The 22,704-nt window shown below is 43.8% G+C and overlaps 1 protein-coding gene across 1 annotated transcript in view; it reads left to right on the forward strand.

The window, feature by feature from the left end:
• Positions 1-22,704, forward strand: part of LAS1L (LAS1 like ribosome biogenesis factor) — a 62,009-nt gene that overhangs the window by 34,613 nt on the left and 4,692 nt on the right. Inside the window, exons 6-11 of the mRNA XM_088478209.1 lie at positions 5,622-5,668; positions 9,682-9,788; positions 11,363-11,451; positions 15,042-15,248; positions 16,303-16,450; positions 16,591-16,949. Of these exons, the coding sequence (XP_088334335.1) occupies positions 5,622-5,668; positions 9,682-9,788; positions 11,363-11,451; positions 15,042-15,248; positions 16,303-16,450; positions 16,591-16,949 (957 nt within the window). The remainder of the gene's footprint in view (positions 1-5,621; positions 5,669-9,681; positions 9,789-11,362; positions 11,452-15,041; positions 15,249-16,302; positions 16,451-16,590; positions 16,950-22,704) is intronic.

Raw genomic sequence — 22,704 nt, forward strand, 5'->3', positions numbered from 1 at the left:
GGCTATTTGCTTATTGTGTATTATAGTTAAGTGGCAGTGTGCACAGTGCTGGAGGAGGGACTGCAGTGGGAAACTTGAAAGCAGTGTAAGACAGAATTCTGTGCCAGTACAGGTCCCTTATGCTGGGCATACACTATACAAGATTCTGGGCTATTGGTGGATCATCCAGATAATTGTACTGTGTGTGAGTGCAAAAACTAGCCCGAAAATATCGATAAGTCCTACATGCCGAATTGTCCATCCGATACAATATTTTGAAGTTACAATTCGGCCGCATCAGGCAATATATGAGCTGCTGCTTACCTGTCATTTCCCCTGTTCTTTCATGGGGCAGGAATGGGGAAATGTCTCCTCCCCAGGGGAGGAGGGCAGAGATTATGGTCATACACCGTGACAAATCTTGGTGTATGGCCATATCATTGGCTGGGGGTCAAGCTGTCGGTTAATGTGTGTTTCAGACCGACAGACATTTTACCTGTCTGTGTATGCCCAGTAATAATAATAATTTCCTTGATTTTTAAACTGGTGAAAAGTGCATTTCACATGAGTCTCTTCCAGTTCCCACCCGTAGGTAAAAGAACTATGTGAGCCCTGACAAATGTCCTAATCTGAACCACTCCACTCCTGCATAATAGCTTGTGGGGTATTTTGTAATTGGCTTGGGTCCACATTCTCTGATAGACCTTTTACCCCTTAGTAATTGAGTCTCCCCCATGTTTTTTGAGATCACCTATTCACCTTGCAGTTTGTATTTGGCATCTGCTTGTACCTGAGCTCTTCTATTTAGGTCTCTCGCTGTGTCATGCAGTATTCATTTCATTTATCCACTTCAGTCCATTCAGCCAGTTTAAAACCTAATCCTCAGTTCCTGTATAAATGCTGCTATCTGCTGTGGAAGACTGTAATAATAATCCTTAGTATTGAGGAAAGTCAGATGTTGCATAAATGCTGTATTCTTGCTGTGCCCAGATCTTTCTCTTTCTTCCCCATCTTTAGGCTACTTCCCAGAGTCCAGTAGCTATTCTTGTTCTGGTGAGGACATTGTCTTGGATGTGCCCTGGGTATAAGAGTCTGCACCCTATGGTAAAGAAACTGGTTTGATATGTATCTTGGTGGTTTCTGGGTACTCTCTTCTGCTTTCCCTGTGCAGGTGTCTACTCATTTTGGCCCATAATACTGATTTGCAGGTGCTATTATCCCTGTGCTGAGTATGTGAAAAGTGCACACTACTCAAGCAATAAGGCCCCAGCCACAACTCCAGCTTTTGCCCTTCTACTCCACGGGAGGGTTCTGTCCTCCCTGAGCTCGCCTTAGGACAGCTGCATTACGGTTTGACAGGTGTAGACAGCCTCTTCTGAGTTCAGCTTGGGGTTCTCTTCTTTCCCTCTCCGTAGATTTTATTAAGTTATATTTTTATTTTATTTTTTTTGTTTGTTTTGTTTTTTGGAAAGGTTTGCATACGTCTACCTGTAGGTGTTAGATAGTGGTGATGGGTAGTGATAAGTAGTGTGATTTTAGATCTTTTCTTATACTTGAGGTGTTTGTTTAAATCCTTGCTTAGTTTTCCCTTGTAGTGAGTGGATTGTATGTAGGTGGCTGTTTAAGTTGTTGTATTGGTTTTGTTTGGGGATTAATATTATGGAATAATGTCTACAGGTGCCTATCCATTAGGTGACCTGAAGGTCTGAACGTCTAGCACAACAGCGTTCACTGAACGTCCTTCAGTTAAGGAGCCCGACCTCCTATCTCTGAACATGCCGAACCCGACGAGCGTTGCCAGGTTGACTTGCATGTTCAGTAGTCAGGATCGGCAAGGACCCAACGTGCACGTGCAACGCTGCTCCTTGCCGGCTATCCATTACCCGACTTTGTGAACAGTGCGACCAAAACCTCCTGGTTTTGGTCGGATTGTTCACAAAGTCGGGTAATGGATATTCCCCTGACCTTTGTTTTCTTTTGTGATTGATTATGTATTTATTTCCATTTTTTATATATATTTTATATATTGCAAGTTTCAATAAAATGAAGCATATCCATATTGTGTTGTTTTTTTGTCTTTTCTTTTTCCCCTTCTAAATGATATCCAGTGGTTTTATCCAAGAAGACTGTTTCATCCTCTTGCCTGGCTAATTCTAAAACCCCCACATGAAATATTCAATATGCTGTCCTCCAGCTGTTGTGGAACTACACATCCCAACATGCCCTGCCACAGTATTGCTATTAGGGCATGCTAAAACTGTGGCAAAACATGCTGGTATGTGTAGTTCCACAAACAGCTGGAGCACCGTATGTTGAGTACCCCTGGCTTAGACCCTCATTTTGTATCTGTTTTTATTCGGTCTGTCTGACTATGGGGGAGATGTATCAAAGCAGAATTGCGGTAAATCCTCTGACAATTGCATTGGTGGTTCTCATTAAGCATCCCCAGTATGTAATAACCGGGATCAGCAACAGATATCGGCTACATCTGCAGCAGTGTCTCTATTTTGTTTCTTATTCGGAGACTATATAATGTCTGGAGACTAGCAAAAGTGTTCAGCGTGTGAGACCAACTACTACTCTTCCTAAGGCATTGCTTTAAAATAAGTGAACCACTCTTAACCATAAGAAAAACTGAACTTGAATAGTTCATGTAATCCCCTGCTATATAAGACACATCTTTTTACATATTATACTGTAGTTTAGTTTTCACTAGGTATATACATATTTTTTACTTTTCACTTGGTTGTCATTCTACTCTGATCAAATAACGTGGTTACTGAAGTTTAATAAATAACCACTGGGTGGCATCCTAGAGCTGCTGCAATGTGTGTAAAATCTTTGTAGGGAAAAGCTCTGTAGGTATTGGTGCACTAAGATCTTTTGAATTCCATGTGTAAAGTTACCATTTGGTTAACATAGAATATGGGGTAAGCGCTTCAAGACTTTAGCTGCCTGAATTCCCTAGGTTTAACACCCAAATACCAGAGAAGTAATAAAGAATAAATGGTAAAAGTGGAGCATAGACAGTAACAATGGCCAAAGGACACGTGTACTTCCCTCGGTTTAGCCGATGAGGAAAGACGTGATCAGTCTCAATGTATAAGCCAGTCCCGAGTTCAAATGATTTTCCCTCTCACACTCCAGGCTTTTTTACGAGACACTCATAGTGCAGCTTGTCTCAAAACCCATATCTTTTATCCATCCGAAGTATGTATGTGTGTGTGTGTGTGTATATATGTATATATGTATGTGTATATATGTATGTGTATATATATGTATATGTATAAGTATATGTGTGTGTGTGTGTGTGTGTATGTATATATATATATAATTTTTTATATTGATATTTTCCAATGTTTAACTTTTTATATTGGGGCTTCCTTGGCATTGTATCCCACACACAGATTGTTCTGACAACTAACAGCAATAGGAACTGGAACATTTTGATGAAGCAGAAATATCCCTCTAAAACTTGTGAGTTGAGAGTGAGGGATATACATTAGTTATTAGGATTGACCAAACAGCGAAAGCAAGCAGACAGTAATGTGCAAGGGGTATTATATCCGTAATAAAGGGGACACTGTGGCTATGGAGAGTGTACTTAATCATTATGTATTGGTAAAGGAAAAGGATTTTGGCAGGAAGAAAAATGAGAATATTTTGCTGTGATGAGACCATAGTGTGCAAATCTTCTCCACTCCCTATTCCCCACTCTCTCCTCTTCTACAAGCATCAGAAGGTGCATCTGGGACTCCACCACTGTCCTCTACGCTGTGCTGCAACCTCAGGTAGTAGGGTAGACTGCACTTGGCAACATGTTGTGTTGTGCAGACTTGTGGTGCTGAGGTGAGTATACCTAATCCGAACCCCAAAATCGTGTAGAGATTGATTATTAAAATGCCTACAAATGGATATCTTTCTTTGGTTAAATGTATTAACTATTTGACATTGGTGGTAATGTGTGGACCACCTGAAGCTTATGGGGTCATTCCTTGTGACCCATAAAGTGTATTAGGTTGCTGTTCAATTGATTTTACATTTTATTGATTTACATTGTCAGACGGTTGTGTATCCAAACTTACTGGGGCAACAGACCTAAAACAATGTGATTTGCTTAAAGACATGACTAACGCAGGGACTGAAGACACAGATTGTCATTATTTCATTTATACACAATGTTTATTTAAAATGCATATTCCTCAGTTGCTTAAACAATTAGGAATTATTAACTTTTCTGTTGCTTTCTGGAATAAAAAGAAAACATTTTATATAATAATTGTCCTAAACATTCTGTCTGCAGCCTGTAGGCTTGTATCCATTTAGCTTGAACAGTTAATAGGAAGAAGTTTCCCATTCCTTTCCTATTCCCTGCAGTGGAACCTAGCCGACACACCGGACCATGGTTCTTTTTTGGCACAGTTTCAGTTCTGTTATCTACAAAACTGGTAACCCTTATTGCTACATAGAAACTGTTCATGCTAGATCTGGTTTCCAGCTTCAAAAAGAGCAGTCAAATACATGGAGATCACTGCAGAATCCATATTAATATAGACCATCTGATTATATCAGTCTCTCTGGTGGAAGCACCTTTTGGGGTTTTTGTGGGTTATTTTATACGGAATCTGTATGATTTACCGCCGGACCCATGCCTGGCGATTGGATCCCAACAGCGGCATCCCGGCAGAGGAGGAAATCCCGATTGTGAAAGGTAAGTATATACTAACCTATTTCTACCACCTAACCCTCCCTTAGGGGTGCCTAACCCCCCCCCCCATCCCAGTGCCTAAACCTAACCCCCCCTTCCCCGCCGCCTAAACCTAAGTCCCCCAGGGGAACCCTAAACCCCCGCGGCTATTCGTGCTCTGTGCCCGGCGTCCCTTCGATCGGGATTCCGGGCTCCCGGCGTATGTCTAATGGCAGGCGTCGGCATGTAGACGCCTGTCTTTAGACCCTTGCCGGGATATGACAGTCAGGAAGCCGGCTGTCGGGATTAGGTCCGTCCGCTTCCCGACTGCATACCTTTTATACTGAGTTATTCCCGTCTGCTGTGTGGGTGAAGGAGTATCCGTCTAAATGGTGAGTGTGCAGTTATATGCAAACATGTATGTCAGGCGTGTGTACATGTATCCAGAGAGCATTTCTACAAAGTAATTTGGTAGAATATACAGTATGATCTAATGTTCTTAAATGGTATACAAGATGAGTGTCCATCAATTATAATACAAAGATGGACAACAAAGGGGACGGGAAATACCATTAGTCTTTCTAATCATGATCCCTGTGATTTCTTCCATGACTAAAACCTAACTCATGATACCTATGAAGTAACCAAGGCTGTGAAACATTTCCACAGGCAACCGTCTTGCTAGCTGCTCTGTCAGGACACTACCTTCTGCCTGTTGGAACTAGACTTTTTTCTTTACTTTAGTATGTCTGGTTCATTGTCATTAATAGGAGGATATTTGTTTTCCATGGGGAATTTCCCTTTCTGCCACTTCTGCAATGAAATGTATGTTCTGTTTACACTGTATCATGCTTTATTCACAGGAAATTGCAGGTTATAAGGAAACTGATAACATTAATTCTCACTGCAGCCCTTTTTTATATTATCTAGCATTAAATATTTTGTTTCCTCACAGTGAAACTTCGGGAGACTTTGGGATCCTATACAAGTGAACAATTCAAGGTACTATATCTTCTAGTGCACATTTCCTTAACCCTACCCGTGAGTACATTGAGCATCAGAACAGATTTATCCATGTCTCAGAGCCACTGTCAGACACCATATATTCATAACACTGTAAGAGGAGTTTATACAGCAGTTTTTATAGGGTCTGATGATGTAAATGAAATACAGAACCGTTATATTGGATCATTTATATCCCATTTCCCCACCTCCATCCTGCTGATTACATTAGGAATCGCATGTATTCTGATAAATCAGGATATTACAAAGTAACACGCATTATACCAGGGCCACTTTCCATAAATCACTGGTTTTGAAAGCTACTGTTATATGAAATTAGAAAAAGGAAGTAAAGCAACCATTTGAAAGTATTAATATCAACCTTTTGCATGTATGGTGCTTGCACCTGCTGCGGAGCTTCTGCCCATGCCCACTATCACTGGTCACCTGCCAGGTGTGCGAAAGGGCCTGAGGGGCAGTAGAGAAGGGCACTGAATGGGCAAGAGACACAGGAGGGAATAGAGAGAGAAAAAAACCACAGGCAATGCTGGGGACAGCCGCTAGTATGAAATACATGGTTACAACTAGAGATTACTTAGATTACCATGAATGGCGTTAATACTAGACAAGTGTGTACACCGTTATCTAATTGTTGCTGATGACTGAATAAAGCTGCACACTCTAATGGGATTGGAGCCTTTGATGTTTTTGTATAATTATAACTACAGATTACATAAAGTTTATCGGTAGACTGCGTATCGTAAAGCACATGCGGCAACTTTGATTACCGATGTAGCTCACAGGGATGGTTTATTCGCAAAGTGATTGACAGGCAGCGACCGTTTGTGGGTGGCAATGGCACTGGGACTAAGATAAAGGTGTCATGCAACAGTGTTCAGGGAATGTCTCAGCCTGCAACTGCAATCCTGTATGCAGTAAAAATGATTCCGGTGTCTCCGTTCATGCGGCCATTCTGTGTGACCATTGGGGGTTACTCAGAAGGCCGATTATCCACTGATCTGCGAAATCGCTTGGATTTGCAAAACCACCGGTGGACGTCTCAATACAAATCCAGGCAGCTGTGACATTTGCACATTTTTGAATAGGGGCTGTGCACAAATTTGCAGTAGCGGTGGCTTTAGTGTCAATCTGTAAATCAGACCCAATGTCAGCCCTAATGCTGATGGGGAACGTGGCAGAGTATGGAAGTCGGCTGTTCCTGTTGGTAGCTGGAGTATTACAGAGAAGTGGTAACAGTAAGCCTCTTATTCACTGTGATATGCTCTATTCGCATTGATTTCTGGTTGTGCTGTCATTTTATAAAGATTTTTATTTTAATAAAGCGTAAAAAAAATCCTGCTCCACAGCAAATGTAATGTACACTATGTACCCAAAAGTGATTGGACACTGACAGCAAATAGATCAACAAGTTTTTATTGATGTCAGTACTTTGTAGTAATCACTGCATGTGGAGAACCTACAGACGCCCTTCTGCCATTCCCACCTTGAGTACAGGGACACTTAAAAAATATTTTTGTATACATACACACACTCACTTTCTGGATAGCAAAACTATTCAGCCCCCCCAAAACTCTGTATAACTGATAACACACACAGATTGTTCCAGTGGTGTTTTTTTTTTTTATTTTACGAATCAGTGGGCTCTTAAAGTAGATGTTTAACTCGTAATTCATGGTGTCTAAAAATATTTGCTTGCATAACTATTCAACCCCTGTGCTGTGAAAGCTCTATTATTACACAGAATATTGCTCTAACACGTGACTTTTGAATCACTTTTTTACCTTTTTGAATCCTTAAATAAGGTCAGCTTTTATGGATAAAACCCCCGTAATAATAAAAATGGCATTAGTCATACTCCGCATCTGAAGGAAAGCTGTAAATTTAAGAGCGTTCTAAGAAAATTAAAGCTAATGTTTATAGACCTGCACAAGATAGGAAAAGGCTACATAATATTATCCAAGCGCTTGGTTATCTTGGTTGGGTAATGTGAGAACTGTTGGATATATTTGTGAAGAAATGGCAGCAGCATCATAGCACCCAAGCACTGCCTAGACCAGGCCCTCAAAACTCAGTCAGAGAGGCCATCTATAACTTGGAGCTCTGCATACAACTGGCCGGTATGGGAGGGTGGCTGGAAAGAAGCCAATTCTTAAGGAAAAATGCAGCAAAGCAGTTTGGAGTTTGACAGAAAACCTTAGCGACCCATCTTAAATGTGGGATAAGGTTTTGTGGTCAGATGGGACAAAAATGTAGCTTTTTGACCCCCAATTCAAAACACTGTGTGGCACACGCTTAACTTTGTCCATTCCTCCGTAAACACTAAGTATGGGGGTGGCAACATCATATTGTGGGGATGATTTTACTCAGTGGGGCATCTTCTTAAAATTGAAGCATCAGTGGATGGTGAAAAGTACAGTGAGATACTGCAACCAGCTTCAGTCTGCTAGAAAAGCCTGGGAAAAAGTTCACCTTTCAGCAGGACAATGATCCCAGGCACAAGGCCAAAGCAAGACTGGTTTTTCTTCTACAATGACCAAGTTAAAGTCCAGATCACCCCTAAAGCTGCATACACACACGATAATGAACGATTTTAGTAAAAGATTTTCTACCTTGAAAAAATGAACTAAAATCGTTTACTAAAATCGTTCATTTAAATGTAATGAACGATTTTTATGAACTACAAACGATTTTTGCATATTAACTTAATGAAAACCGTTGAGTTGACAAGTCTGACTGAACTACAAACGTGAACGCGCATGAACAATAATCGTTCATCGTTTGACTCAGAAAGTGAACGATTTTTTCAAACGATTATCGTTAAACTATATCGTTTAACGATAATCCGTCAAAAAATCATTGTGTGTGTATGCACCTTTAGAGCTGTTATTGCAGCAACAGGTGGTTCCACCAATTACTGCACGGGTGGATAACTTATGTAAGCAGTATTTTACATTGTTTTTATCTTAAATAAAAAATAAAAAAAAATGCAGGCAATTAATGGATTATGAGTTATAAAATTGTTTGCATTAGAAGTACTGTCTGGAGCAATCTGTGTAACTGTCATTTTGTAATACAGACACGTCTGACTTTTTAGGGGGCTCAAAATGCGTGTCCAGATATATAAATTTTTCTGCCTGACTTTACTTTATTTAAAAAAAAAAAAAGAAGGGTCTTTTGACTTGTAAATGTATCCAGTTAATATTGAAGACTTAAAATCGTACAGTGTGAGACTGAATAGAATGTGGGTGTTTCACAACCCTCGTGACAATAGATCAGATTATGTAGGTGTTTATAATACGTCTCACACACTGAAGCTACTAGTGAATAGTAATAATGTCACATTGCTGAGTACGGAGCTTAGTTCCATACAAAGCAAACATGTAATGCAGCCTCTGCAAATTTTCAAGGAAACTAGTCCAGGATCACTTTTGTTTTAGAATTAGGGACTTTCTTAGTACTCACTAAATCTAAAACCTAAACGGTAACTAAGCAACTTCATAATGCCATACAGAATCTATGCTGGGCCTGATTGCAATATAAATCCTGTCTGCCACCAGAAATCCCAAGCATACACCCAACAATAGTTTTTGCTTTTAAATGGCTCAGTCTCTGTGGTGTGTGACTCAGTGTGGGGGAGTATTTATCTGTCTTTACTTTGCAGTTTATTCTTCTTGTTGCACTCTTCCAAAATGGAACAAAAACAAGTCAGTGTACAACATTTTACTCATACTTGGCTCACTCACCAACAATCCCACAATACCGCATAATAGAAAAATAAAAAGACAAAAATAAAATTTTGCAATTAAATCCTGGAGAGGTTTCAGTATAAAAAAATGTTTCTCTAGTTATTGTAGATACAACTGTAGAGCTACTAGTATTACCAGCAGATGTAATAGAGAACTGCTGCTGTGTTAGCCCTATACTAGCGCATTAGACTGATGTGTTGTCATTTACATATGAACAATTGTGTTTTTTTTTCTTATTTTCATCAGATTTTTGAAGATCTTCAGAATGATACTAAATCAAAGAAACCGTGGAACTCCACCGCTAACCTAGAGTGGATCACAGCACAGGCCAAAGAGCTAGTGTTGCAAACCGGGTACTGGGTTTCATATTTTGCTTAATGCATACTGAATCCAATTGCTGTGTATTCTGGAGTAGTGGATCAATGTGCAGCCTCAAGTGTGTGTATGTATGTATGTATGTATATATATAATTATATAGTGTGTGTGTGTGTATATATATATCTGTATCGATGTTGAAAGATATTGAAAATCCTATGGCAGCATATACTGAACAATATATACGTTTAGCTTAAGCAGCCATTTTTGACATGGTAGCTAAGTTAGTACAGATAGGCACTACATCACATCACTTTTGGTTACTCTTTATTAACTCAGCTCTGAGAAACTGAAACCTGCTTCTGCGCATAATGGTCAGGTCTCCACAGGTTGATGACCTAGAGAACTTTGAATACAGTGACCATTGCAAACGCTGATTGGGTGCATGACCGGCCTGTAGATGTATGGTCATAGTTGTCCATCACTGTTTAATTCCAATTAACACTCTTGTCACAATCATCGCATTACTTTTTGTTTAAATCATTAGTAACTGGGTCTTTAATTTTGTCCAGTATGTTTCTCCAACGATGCAAAATTAGGGAGTGAAGCAAGAAGTTTCCTCAGTCATGTCTCCTGGTGCATGTCTGGATGTTTATTAATTTGTTTGTTTTTCTTTAAATGTATTTAATTTGTAATGTTATAGCAGTAACAGCCGCCCTTCTGTAATATACCCATGTATCCACATCAGACTTATACAGTTACCAGATGTGTTTGCTTTCCACTCTGTATGAGAAGATTACTCCACTTGTCGTAGCCAAGGATAAAGGAACTATGAGCCCGATTCCATGTTGGACACAGCAGTGATTCTAACTTATGCTAATGCAGCAGGGGGTGTCTGGCGTAAAATAGACTCCTCCTGCATGCTTGTGTGTTCCACAGCTGTGTCCTCGGACGCAGCCATCAGATCACTTGCATGAGCACCTGCGTAACCCTCAGGTTACTCAGATGGCTGCCTCACATCTGTAGCTGGTGCCAGGAAATCTGTGTCGAAAAAGCAGATCATGGCGAACACCCCCCCCCCCACCCCACCCCCGCCTTATTTTTAGGAACATAGCCGTCCCTGTCCCAAAACGTCCGCAGCCTATCAATCAGACTGCGACTTAGGGGAGGGGGGCTTGCTGGCATTGCCCCCTAACATTAGGTGTATGTACAAGTCTGAATTAGGCCCTATCTGTTTCAGAAATACTGAAACCACTGGCCTATCTCACAATAAAGGGTTTGGTTAACAAATAGTCTTCTATTTGGTCCACCCAAATTTTCCATTTTCATATATTATGTTGGGTGCGGTATATTAGATTGATGGTGACCATGTTGACATTTATAATGTGGGTGGCATGCACGGGTCAACATATTCTTCATGACAGGGCATGAAGTGGCAGGCTTCACACACACACACACACAATCATTTAGTATACGGTTTAGCTATGATGCAAGAGGTATGTAAGTATGTGTTTTTGTTCCTGATGTTGTAGAAATGTGTGTCGAATGCTGTGTTTTTGTGCATTTTAGCCTAAGAAACATGAGGTCTGATACATTTTTATTTCTTTTTAAGCTCACAGACTTCAGTTGAGATCCTCCTAGAGGAAGGCTTCATTATACCTACAGGAAAACAGCTAGCGACCTTGAATATAGAGCCAAAAGGTAAATTTTTGGTATCTCCACAATATATTTAGTATTTTTACATTATTAGCTCAACAGCTCTTCTTAAACTTTCATCTGTAATTCCTTCCTGCAACGTACTAATGCCCCCATTGTCCTGCTGGCTTTGCCTCTTTCCACTCCCAGATAAACAAATGAGCAGACTGTTCTAAACCTCTGAGCTCTCCAATGAGTAGCATATTACAAACGCATGGCTTTGGGATGATGGTGACACAATTGAGAGACTCAAATGCTGAACTGACTGCAATAAAGGCATTGAATTTCAATTATTTAATTATTCATAAAGTGCAATCATGTTTTATACATAGCACTATACAGAGAATAGTCATTTAAGTCAGTCCCTGTCATTATGGAGCTTACACTCTAGAGAACAAACAGTAATCAGATGCCAAGGAGTAAATTTACTAAAGTGAGAGTTTTTAGAAGTGGAGATGTTGTTTCCCATAGCAACCAATCAGATTCTAGCTGTTCTCTTTTAGAAGGTGCTAGATAAATGTTAGGTAGAATCTAATTGGTTGCTATGTGTAACATTTTTGTAACTTTTTTGTAACTCTAAATATTGCAATTTAGCCTTGGAGGTAAATCTTTAAAGAAAATGCATCTTCTAGACAAACTGGTCTTGTGTGTATAATATGGATAGATAGATTGTCCCTTTAAATCCAGTGAGAGAAACTGATGTAGATGCAGCGGTTTTGAAAAGCACTGCTTAGTAAATCTTCCCCTTGCTCAGATCCGTTGGTGAATCACCGTGTTAAAGATAATTCCCAGAAGTAATGTACCCCGGATAGGAGCTGCTTGTGTGCATTCTGTCAGGGGAGGAGTGCTTTGAGACTCTCCCAAGATTCCCTTATAGGTATTCAATTAATAAGCCGAAGAAAAAGCAAAAACCTTTTGTACATTGATGAGCTCCAATTGGTGCAGAAGTATGTTATTTGTCTCCACGTTAGCTAATATCGTGTTTTAGAATACCCAAAGGGTAAAGTGCTGACTTAGCTTGTAAATTCTAATTTCCAGAAATGTATTCTAAATCTGCATTTTTATTACGTTGAAAGACTGTCTTGAAACACACCTGACTCTGTGCTTCCTCTTTTGGAATTCTGTTTCTAATCACATGATTCGTGGGTTTAGTGACATCACGCCAAATACATCTTTACTTCTTTTTCTCAGTCACATGAAGTTGCTGTAAATAGTAACGAGACCACAGCCACTCACTAGGTCTTAGCAGTGTGGAGACAGCTAGGGAACTTCTCCCCAACTAAGAGTACTTTTCACTTTTACTGCTCGTTTATTTATTTTTTCTTATAGTGTCTTGAGTACTATTGCAGAAAATCACTATATAAATAAGTTTTACAGTAGTTATTAACTTTTTTTTTAAAGCATTATTTGTTACAGTAACTCAGCCCCTTTTAAAGTTTGTGCTGTTGCTTAACCACTTTATTTATTCTTTATTCCCCCCTCCAAAATTCAATATAATAAAAAAAATAATAATAATAAATATATATATATATATATATATATATATATATATATATATATATATATATATATATATATATATATATATATACATATTTTTATTAAACATCTTATTGGAAAAAAAAATGCAGAGAGCGGCAGAGCGTGTGTGAGGGTGGACTGATAATCTGTCCTTCCTGCTACAGCTGATCTCTGCACCTGCAGAAAGCAGCCAAATAGTGCTTGGAGGGCCCTCTTCGCACTATTGATCCTAGGCGCATGCGCTCAAGAATGTCATTTGCACTTCATTTTGGGGCTTGATTTTGGCAGGGATGACGACTGACACCGGCCGCCACATTATTCCCGGGGGATAGGCGGAGTGGCCGCATTTGATGTGACCTTGTCAGCTGAAGCTCTTCTGGCTGCTGTCGCATCACATGCAACAACGCCAGTTAAGGGGTTAATTATGTTCAATCAGAATAATTTTTATTGTCCAAGTATACAAATATATATATATATATATATATATATATATATATATATATATATATATATATATATATATATATATATATAGGTTTAGTCTCCCATATCCAAAATGCTTGGGACCAGGGGTGTTTTGGATATATCGGAGTATTCCGTATTATGGAATATTTGCTTAGATTTGGGTCCCTTTCCCAAGATGCTTTTATGTTCTATATACACCTTATACACACAGCCTGCAGGTCATTTTATACAATATTTTCAATAATTTTGTGGCTCAAACAAAGTTTGTGTACATAAAATTAATTTGTTTCATATACACCTTAACACAAAGCCTGAAGGTAATTGTATACAATATTTATAGTAATTTGTGCTTTAAATGAGGTTAATGTACATTGAACCATCAAAAAGCAAAGGTTTCACTATCACAGTCATGCTAAAAAATTTCTGTATTTCGGAATATTTGGATATGAGAGACTCAACCTGTACAAGGAATTTGACTCTGGTAACTACTGGCCAAGTACTCACTTAACACATCAAGCATACAGACACAATATACAAAACCATAAAAAATATACACAATAAAAACCTTTTAAATAGACCAATTTCACAATAATGACATGATATTTGTAGTTAGGAATTTAACAGTGAAATTGCCTGCGGAAAAAAGCTTTTGAGGTGCCTAGTGGTCTTAACACGACTTGATCTATATCGCCTTCCCGATGGGAGCAGTTGAAACAGATCATGACAAGGATGAGCTTCATCCGCCACGATATTACCAGACTGCTGCCTAGCCCTAGACAAGTATAACTCCTGAATAGAAGGAAGTTCAGCTCCATTTATCCTTTCCGCAATCCTTACTACTCTCTGTAGTCTGGCCTTATCTCGTTCACTGGCTGCACAAAACCACACAAATATCCAGGTACATAGGACAGACTCTATTCTTGCCGAATAAAAAAATGAGTCGCAATTCCCTTGAGAGGTCAAATTTCCTGAGCTGCCATAGGAAATACAACCTCTGATGTGCCCTCTTGACAATAGTGTCAACATTTTTCTCCAATTTCAAATCTCTGGAGATTATAGAACCCAAGAATTTGAAAGAATCCACCACCGATACAATAATGTCAGCTATAATCAATGGAGATGCACTGACAGTGTTTTCTAAAATAGATAATCATCTCAACTCTCTTGGACAGGTTTAGCTCTAAATTATTCTGGCTGCACCACTGTGCCAACCAGTCCACCTCTTTTATAAGCGGACTCATCCCCGTCTTTAATCGGTCAGATGACTGTAGTGTTATCTGCAAATTTCAGGAGTTTGACCAATGGATCCCCAGAGGTGCAGTCATTTGTATAAAGGGAGAAAAGCAGGGCTGTGTATTAGCAACTTCTAAAAATATGGTACTCATTGGTGCAATTAATGACTTGGGATAATGGTAAACATTGCTTCATATGGCTTAGAGCAGTTTGAAATAGAACAGTGCCACATAGAAGCTGTACTGGATACCAAAGACCAGTCCCAGGCACTTTTCTGTTTTACAATGTATGCATTTTAAATGATAGAGTTCACATGTTAGGTATTCTTGCCATTGGTGCCTTATCCTTATTTCTGAAACCTCCTCTGCCACATTCAGACCAAGGTGAAGATTTTCACCTCCCCCAGACCCTATTGCGTTTCTGGCAGCCACTACTGAAGGTCTTGCACTCCTCAGCATTCACTCAGGAGCTATTGGAGAAAATGTTTGCAGGTCTGGGACTGAGCAAGGAGTGTGACACAGAAGCCAGGGAACACTATCTCTCCTGCTGGATTTCTGAAATTTTGACAGCCAATTACAGCGCAGGTGGGTGTGAAACATTTAACTTTTTGGATTTTTTGCAACCAGTAAAATTGGGTAGGGCACAGTCTCATGAATATATGCTCAGGCCACACAGTGGCTGCATATAGGGTGCCTTTGATACAGCTGCACTACCTAGAAAAGTTTGCCATTCTCTGACACTAGTAAATATTTCCCTGTCCAGTCTGTCGATTTCCCCTATTAAATTTGTATATTGTTCCCCTGCTTACTCGCCCTTCCATGGGGTGAATGTCCCGATTTCACCTCTCTACCTTGGGTATGCTATCTTTTTTGCATTTTTTTTTTTTTCCTGCACTTGTGAGGTGATTCCTTACCAGACATCACAGAACACAGGCCGATATCACACGTTTAAGGAGTGAAATATCTGTAGTTGTCCACCCAGTGTATGACTTACTGATTCCACATTTGCTATAAATATACTCAAGACATGGTCCCCATCCATCTTTTCTCTTCTCCTAGTATATAGTTACATATTAATATGTGCTGCAGACTTTCCCCAGGTTCCCAGTTATCCAATTCTCTTACAATAAGGGGCAAAACTCACTTTTGTATATTTCTTGATCTCTGTCCCTGATTTGAAGTGGATGGAGATAGAAGAATATTCTGTTGCTAAACAGACATTCAGAACATTCGCAGAGTATTTCCAGAGTGGAATGGGCTGATCTTCTGGAAGGCAGTGACCTGCCCACTAGTGTGCAAATAAATGTGAGCAGGGTGATGGGGACAACAGGACGTTCCCAGACTTGGGGGTATATTTACAAAGTAGCCTCTTTCAAAGCCGCAGGGTTTAGAAGGGCAGTAATAGATGCTAAACACTCCTAGTTTTACATTTAATATTCTTGCCCTTTAAAATGCCACAGCCAGAGTCACCGACAAGCCACTTGGTAAAAACACAAAAAAACAAAACCCTTGGAGTTGACAGAGCTTCCCTAATCAGCAGAGTAGTAGACTCTTCCATCAACTTAATGTTGGCAACTGTTCCAGAAATACATTTAAGACCACAGAGTTCATGCTTCTAACTTACATTTCTTTCAATCAGAAAAGAAATCCATGGTACCTTCACGCTCCCAGATAACTGTGAAGAGCAGGTGGAAGCTATTTGCTCACAGTGTATCTTTTCAATGGAAAAAGTTGATGCTGAAGTGCCTTGAGTATCCAAGCTGGGCCACCCCGCACCTCCTGAAGCTGTAAGGCCTGTTTGTTTTACACACTAAAATACTTCCAGGTGTTACTGTTCAATTCATGCATTGCCGTCCCCTTATATTAGGAGAGAATATAATTGTTACCCATGTTATACGTGAGCTGTATTATTTGCCCTTTTCATCAGGATCTTTTCATTCATGAGGACTCGCTTGCCGGTCACCTCTCAGGAGAAGTTGCTGTGCCTTTGCTCTATCTACATCCAGGATGACGGCACCGATGTCTTTTTAGACGATGGTGATCGGTCTATCTACACTGTCGAGAGTTTGCAGTTGAAAATACAGCGGGTGTCAAAAGCTAGAGGCTATGATCGCTGGAGGAGCACAGTACGTGAGGAGGAAGAGGACGAGAATATGAGTGAGCAATCAGACGATGAGGAGATGATCACAGAGTCCAACGAGGAGGAATACATTCAGAAGATCAATCTGAAAACTGCATCGGAGGGAAGAGCGGCATTAGAGGGCTCTGCATGGGGAGTCAGTTCAGGTATCGCTTTCCTTAGTCTATGATGAACGGCAAGTGGAATCCATCTAGAATGATTTCAGTGCTCTCATTGTTTTGGTGTTTTTTTATACAATACACTATATAGTAAGTTGAATTTAATATTCTTAAAGAGGCTTTATTTTGTATATGGCTCCCTTTCCAACAACAGACTTTCATTTCAGGGTGTGTAACCCCTCTTAGGCTGCCTGATGGGAAGCGAGTTGAGCACTGTCCAAACAAATAGTGGCACTTCCTAGCAAAAAGACCCCCACCAAATAATATATTGGTGCATGGGAAGTGGGCTGTGCTGTTATGTAACATATTTTAAGTGCAGGAATAAAATGTGAAATGCAATGGCTGGAAAGGCACAATTACTGTGTTTATTTTAATGCACTTTCTACTTCAGGGTCCATAGGGTATCCACAGGATACCTTGGGGTATAGGAGATGACGTCAGGCATCGGGCACTATAGAGTTAAGTTAAGTTTTCAGTCCTCCCAGGATGCACTAGGTCCCCCTCCTATACCCAGCCCCCGGGCCAAGGCACCTCAGTTTAGTTTGGTGCCCGGCCGGAGTCGGGTGCACCTGTTGGAGTGGGGGCTAGAAGAGCCCCTGAAGCTTTTTCTTCATGCAGCTGTGGCTGCACATCTGGATGAACAGCATGGACAGTCAGTCCTGACGTCCATGCTGTCTTCCCTACACCCCGCCGGTACCAGAACGCCGGTACTGATCCGGGGATGCTGGTGGGCGTCTGGGGTCACAGCTAGCGGTGACCCCAGATGCTCCGGACCATGGCCGGATTCAAGGGGGACAGAGGTAAGCAGCGGGGTCCCGCGGTGGGTCCCCGCTGATCACATGGTCCTAAGTCCCCAGGCAGGGGGCTCCCTGGGGACTGGCTGCAGCGTGGAGCCAGGCGACCAACCTGCGCTTCCACTACCCCCTGGGACAGCGGACCGCAGCAGAGCGGTAGCGCTGCGGCGTCCCAGGGGTTAAATGCATGCCAGGGGAGCGTGCCTTCCCTGTCTCACAGCCGGCGCCTCCCCCGCTGCACACAGCCCTCTCTGCACTGTGCTGACTGGTCCTGTGTCAGCGCTCCTCCCCCAGGCCAGCTTCTCTCTGCTCCTCGGCGGCCATCTTCTCTGCAACGCATGGTGAACGCTGCTGGAAGTCTGGAAGGAAGCATCGTGGTCTGGGTCCCCCCGCATACCTCTCCTCCGCTGTGGCTCAGGTCTGTGTATGCAGCGCTGTGTCCTACCAGGCCCTGTGTCTGTGTAGTTGAGTGATCAGCGCTGTTAGTGCAGGAATTGTTATTTCTCTGCATTGTATGTGACTGTGCTAGCGCTGCCTGTAACTTTTCTTCTCTAAACTGTCAGCTTTATTACTGTCCCTGTTCTTTCTGCTAAAGCCCTTGCGGTGCGGTGCTGCAGGGTGGTCTCTCGCCTATTTAATACTTAATTGGTGAGAGAGGTCACATACGTGGTGCCATCATGTCTGAAAGTGATTTTCCCCTCCGGCTACAGTGTACCACGTGCAAAGTACCGTTAGCGGAGGGGGAGGGTAGCGCGGAGGGCCTTTGCCGGCAGTGTTTGTCCATGGCGCGGCCTATTACGGTTACAGCACCGGTACAGGAGCCGCCCTGGGCTTGTTTCGCTCAGGCGTTAACAGCTTTAGTGGGCCAGTTAGCTCCGCAGCCCGCGTTTACTCCGATGGGTTTGTCCCAGCAGTCTGTGGTGTCGTCACCCATGCAGGGGTTCCCACGACAATTGGTGGTACCCCACAGTCTCCCTATTTCCCCGCTCCCGGGTTCTCAGGAGCCAGCGTGGGTTAACTCCCTGACGAGTTCTGTACAGCACTTGTCGGATGTGTTGCAAGGGGAGTCTGTGATGCGGCCTCATAAAAGGCCGGTGGCGTCTCTGTCCGCTCCTTATGAGGATGACGAAGGGACGTCTGATGATGGGGAGATTCTGGATCCTTACGATCAGGAACCTCTCCATACTAAGGACGCTGATGCTAAGTCCAAAGTATATATTCCTGGACTTATTCGGGCGGTCCGCACAGCCTTGGTGATTGAGGACGAAGTTCCCCCAGCGGCTAAATCTAAGTATGCCTTTTTCAAAGATGTGAAGGGCGATGCCACAGTCTTTCCTCTTTCGGGTCAGTTGGTGGACCATTTAGAGGAGGCGTGGAAACAACCTGGCAAAAGATACCAGCCGCAGAGACGCCTGGCGGTGGCTTATCCGTTCGCGGATAATTATTTTGCTAAGTGGGAATCCCCTCCACAGGTGGATTCTCACGTGACCCGTCTTGTCCGTAGTGCCACATTGCCGATGCCATCCATGTCCTCCCTTAAGGATGCTACGGACCGCAAGGTAGAAATCTGCCTGAAGTCCGCTTATTCCCTTGCAGGGGGGGCAGCACGGCCGGCTATGGCCATTTGCTGGGTTGCCAGAGCGATGGAGCGCTGGGCGGATTCATTAGAGGCTTCTTTTGAATCCGGCCGAACAGGCGGAGTTGATTGGCAATCTCCGTGATTCGGCCACCTACATCAACGAGGCGGCTCTAGACATTAGTACTCTGGTGTCTAGAATTTCTTCAGCAGGGGTAGCTGCTCGTCGCACCTTGTGGCTGCGATCCTGGAAGGCGGACGCAGATTCTAAGAAAGGTCTGGAAGCGTTGCCGTTTACCGGAGAAGTTCTCTTCGGTCCGGATCTGGATAAGATTGTGGCCACGCTGGCGGCAGCCAAATCTGCTTGTCTCCCGTCGGCCGCTGCTCCTTCTGGTTCTGGACCATCATCCTTTCGGTCATCTAGGGCCCAGGGAAGGCCCAAACCACAGTCGTTTCCTCGACAGGCTGGCCCTAAGAAATCGGTCAAGCCCCGGAAACAGGCATGGAGTACCAGACGTCCGGCCCCCAAGCCAGATGACAAGCCTGCGGCCTGACGGTCCGGGTCTCCCCTTGGGGGATCCCAGGGTGGGAGGCCGCCTGCTGCAGTTCTCCCGGTGTTGGTCGTTCACTACGACAGACACTTGGGTTCTGGAGGTGGTCTCCCACGGGTACGCCCTCTCCTTCCGGCACAGACCCCCGGCTCGATTCTTCACCACGGGTCTACCATCAGACCGGAACAAGGCTACGGAGCTGCGGAAGGTATTGCACACTATGCTCCAGGCTGGAGTTATAGTGCCTGTTCCATTCTCCCAGAGGGGCCAGGGTTTCTATTCAAATCTATTTTTGGTACAGAAACCCAATGGGTCATATCGTCCGATTCTCAACCTCAAAGCACTCAACAAGTCTTTGCGGGTCCCGAAGTTTCGGATGGAGACCCTACGGTCCATCATTCTGGCGCTGGAACCTGGGGACTACATGGTGTCATTGGACATACAGGACGCTTACCTGCATGTCCCTATTCTTTTGCGCCATCAAGAGTTCCTTCGGTTTGCAATCCGCAGCGACCACTTCCAGTTTCGGGCGTTACCTTTTGGCCTGGCGACAGCACCACGTGTTTTCACCAAGGTGATGGCGGTCATGGCGGCTTCTCTGCGGCTGCAAGGAGTCCGCATGTTGCCGTACTTGGACGACCTGTTATTGGTGGCAGGATCTCCAGAGCTCCTGTTACACCGCTTGGACCTGACCATTGCACTGCTGCAACGGCACGGCTGGCTAATCAACTGGCAGAAGTCCACTCTAATCCCGTCTCGGAGGATTCTGCATCTTTGAGCCTTATTGGACTCGGGACAGCAAAGGATCTTCGTGACGGAGGACAAGATCTCTGCTTTACAGTTAAGGGTGCGCAGTTGTCTGCACAGCCGCCGGGTGTCCTTACACTCGGCGATGAGGTTACTGGGCTCCTTGGTGTCGGTGTTCGACATGGTGGAATACGCCCAGTTTCACTCCAGACCTCTGCAGCACCTGATCCTGTCCAAGTGGAACGGGCTGCCTCAGTCTCTGAAGTTCCAGACGATTGTGCTCACCCCGGAGGTTCGCCTGTCCCTTGCGTGGTGGTTAAAGACGACCCACCTCAACAAGGGACGTCCGTTCTGGGTTCCAAATTGGGTCCTGTTGACAACGGACGCCAGTCTTCGGGGCTGGGGAGCAGTTTCGGGTCCACACTTGTTCCAGGGCAGGTGGACGCCGACAGAAGCGGAGTTTCCAATAAATATCTTGGAACTCCGTGCGGTCTTCAATGCTCTCCTGCAGGCACAGCGGTTTCTCCGGGGTCACCCGGTGCAGGTCCAGTCGGACAATGCTACCACCGTGGCCTACATAAACAGGCAAGGAGGAACTCGCAGTCGGGCGGCTCTCGTAGAGGTCTCTCGGATCCTGGTTTGGGCGGAGCGCAATCTTCCGGCCATATCAGCGGTCTTCATCCCGGGAGTGCTAAATTGGGAGGCGGACTTTCTAAGTCGCCAGGACGTTCATCCAGGGGAATGGTCCCTGCACCCGGACGTTTTTCAACTACTGGTGGACAGGTGGGGTCTTCCAGAAATCGACCTCATGGCGTCCCGGCACAACAACAAGTTGCCGGTGTACGGGTCTCGCACAAGAGACGAAGGGGCGTCTCTGGTGGATGCTCTGTCCGTCCGGTGGACGTTCAGGTTCGCATACCTGTTCCCTCCGGTCTCCCTTCTTCCACGGGTGATCCGGAAATTCAAACAGGAAGGAGGGACGCTCCTGTTGATAGCTCCCGCGTGGCCCAGACGGCACTGGTTCTCAGACCTTCAGGGTCTGTCCGTGGACAGTCCTCTGCGGTTGCCGCTACGACCGGACCTTCTGTCTCAGGGTCCTTGTCTTCACCCGGACCTGACTCGGCTGTCTTTGGCGGCGTGGCTGTTGAGACGGCCATGCTGAGGTCCCGGGGGTTTTCCAGCTCTGTGGTGCGTACCATGTTACGAGCTCGGAAACCGTCTTCCGCGAGGATATACCATCGCGTGTGGCATACGTTCTTCCAGTGGTGTCGACCGAGAGGTTATGCACCGCGGGAGTTTCGTCTGTCTCGGATTCTCGCCTTCCTGCAAGCGGGACTAGATCATGGGCTTCGCCTTGCTTCTTTGAAGGTACAGGTTTCGGCCCTATCTGTCTGGTTTCACCGTAGGATTGCTACAGTCCCGGTTGTGCGCACCTTTATGCAAGGTGTTCTCCGTATTCAGCCGCCCTTTGTTCCACCTGTGGCGCCTTGGGATTTGGCTGTGGTCCTGAGGGCTCTCCAAGGACCGCCGTTTGAACCACTGGGCTCAGTGGATATTGAATGGCTAACAGCTAAGACTGTTTTCCTTCTGGCCGTTGCTTCAGCCAGACGTGTTTCTGAGTTAGGGGCTCTTTCTTGTAGACCCCCTTTCTTGGTTTTTCATGGGAACAGGGCAGTGCTCCGCACTCGGCCCGAGTTTCTTCCCAAAGTTGTTTCCCAGTTTCATGTTAACGAGGAAATAGTTGTTCCGGCCTTTAACTCACCGGGTCTTTCCGTGGGTGAGGCCTCTTTGGATGTTGTGCGGGCCTTAAGGACTTATGTTGACCGCACTTCTTCGTTTAGGAAGTAGGACACTTTGTTGTCCTCTATGGCTTCTGTAAAAAGGGTTGGCCTGCTTCAAAGCAAACTTTGGCAGCCTGGATCCGTATGGCTATTTCTGAAGCTTATCTTCATGAAGGCCTACCGGTCCCTCCTTCTCTGAAGGCTCATTCCACTAGGTCTGTGGGTCCTTCGTGGGCAGCTCGACGTGGTGCCTCGGCAGTTCAGATCTGCAAGGCTGCTACGTGGTCTTCTGTC

The sequence above is a fragment of the Taudactylus pleione genome, unplaced genomic scaffold (genome assembly GCF_031769625.1).
Source record: "Taudactylus pleione unplaced genomic scaffold, aTauple2 ptg000211l, whole genome shotgun sequence".
In the NCBI taxonomy this organism is placed as follows: domain Eukaryota; kingdom Metazoa; phylum Chordata; class Amphibia; order Anura; family Myobatrachidae; genus Taudactylus; species Taudactylus pleione.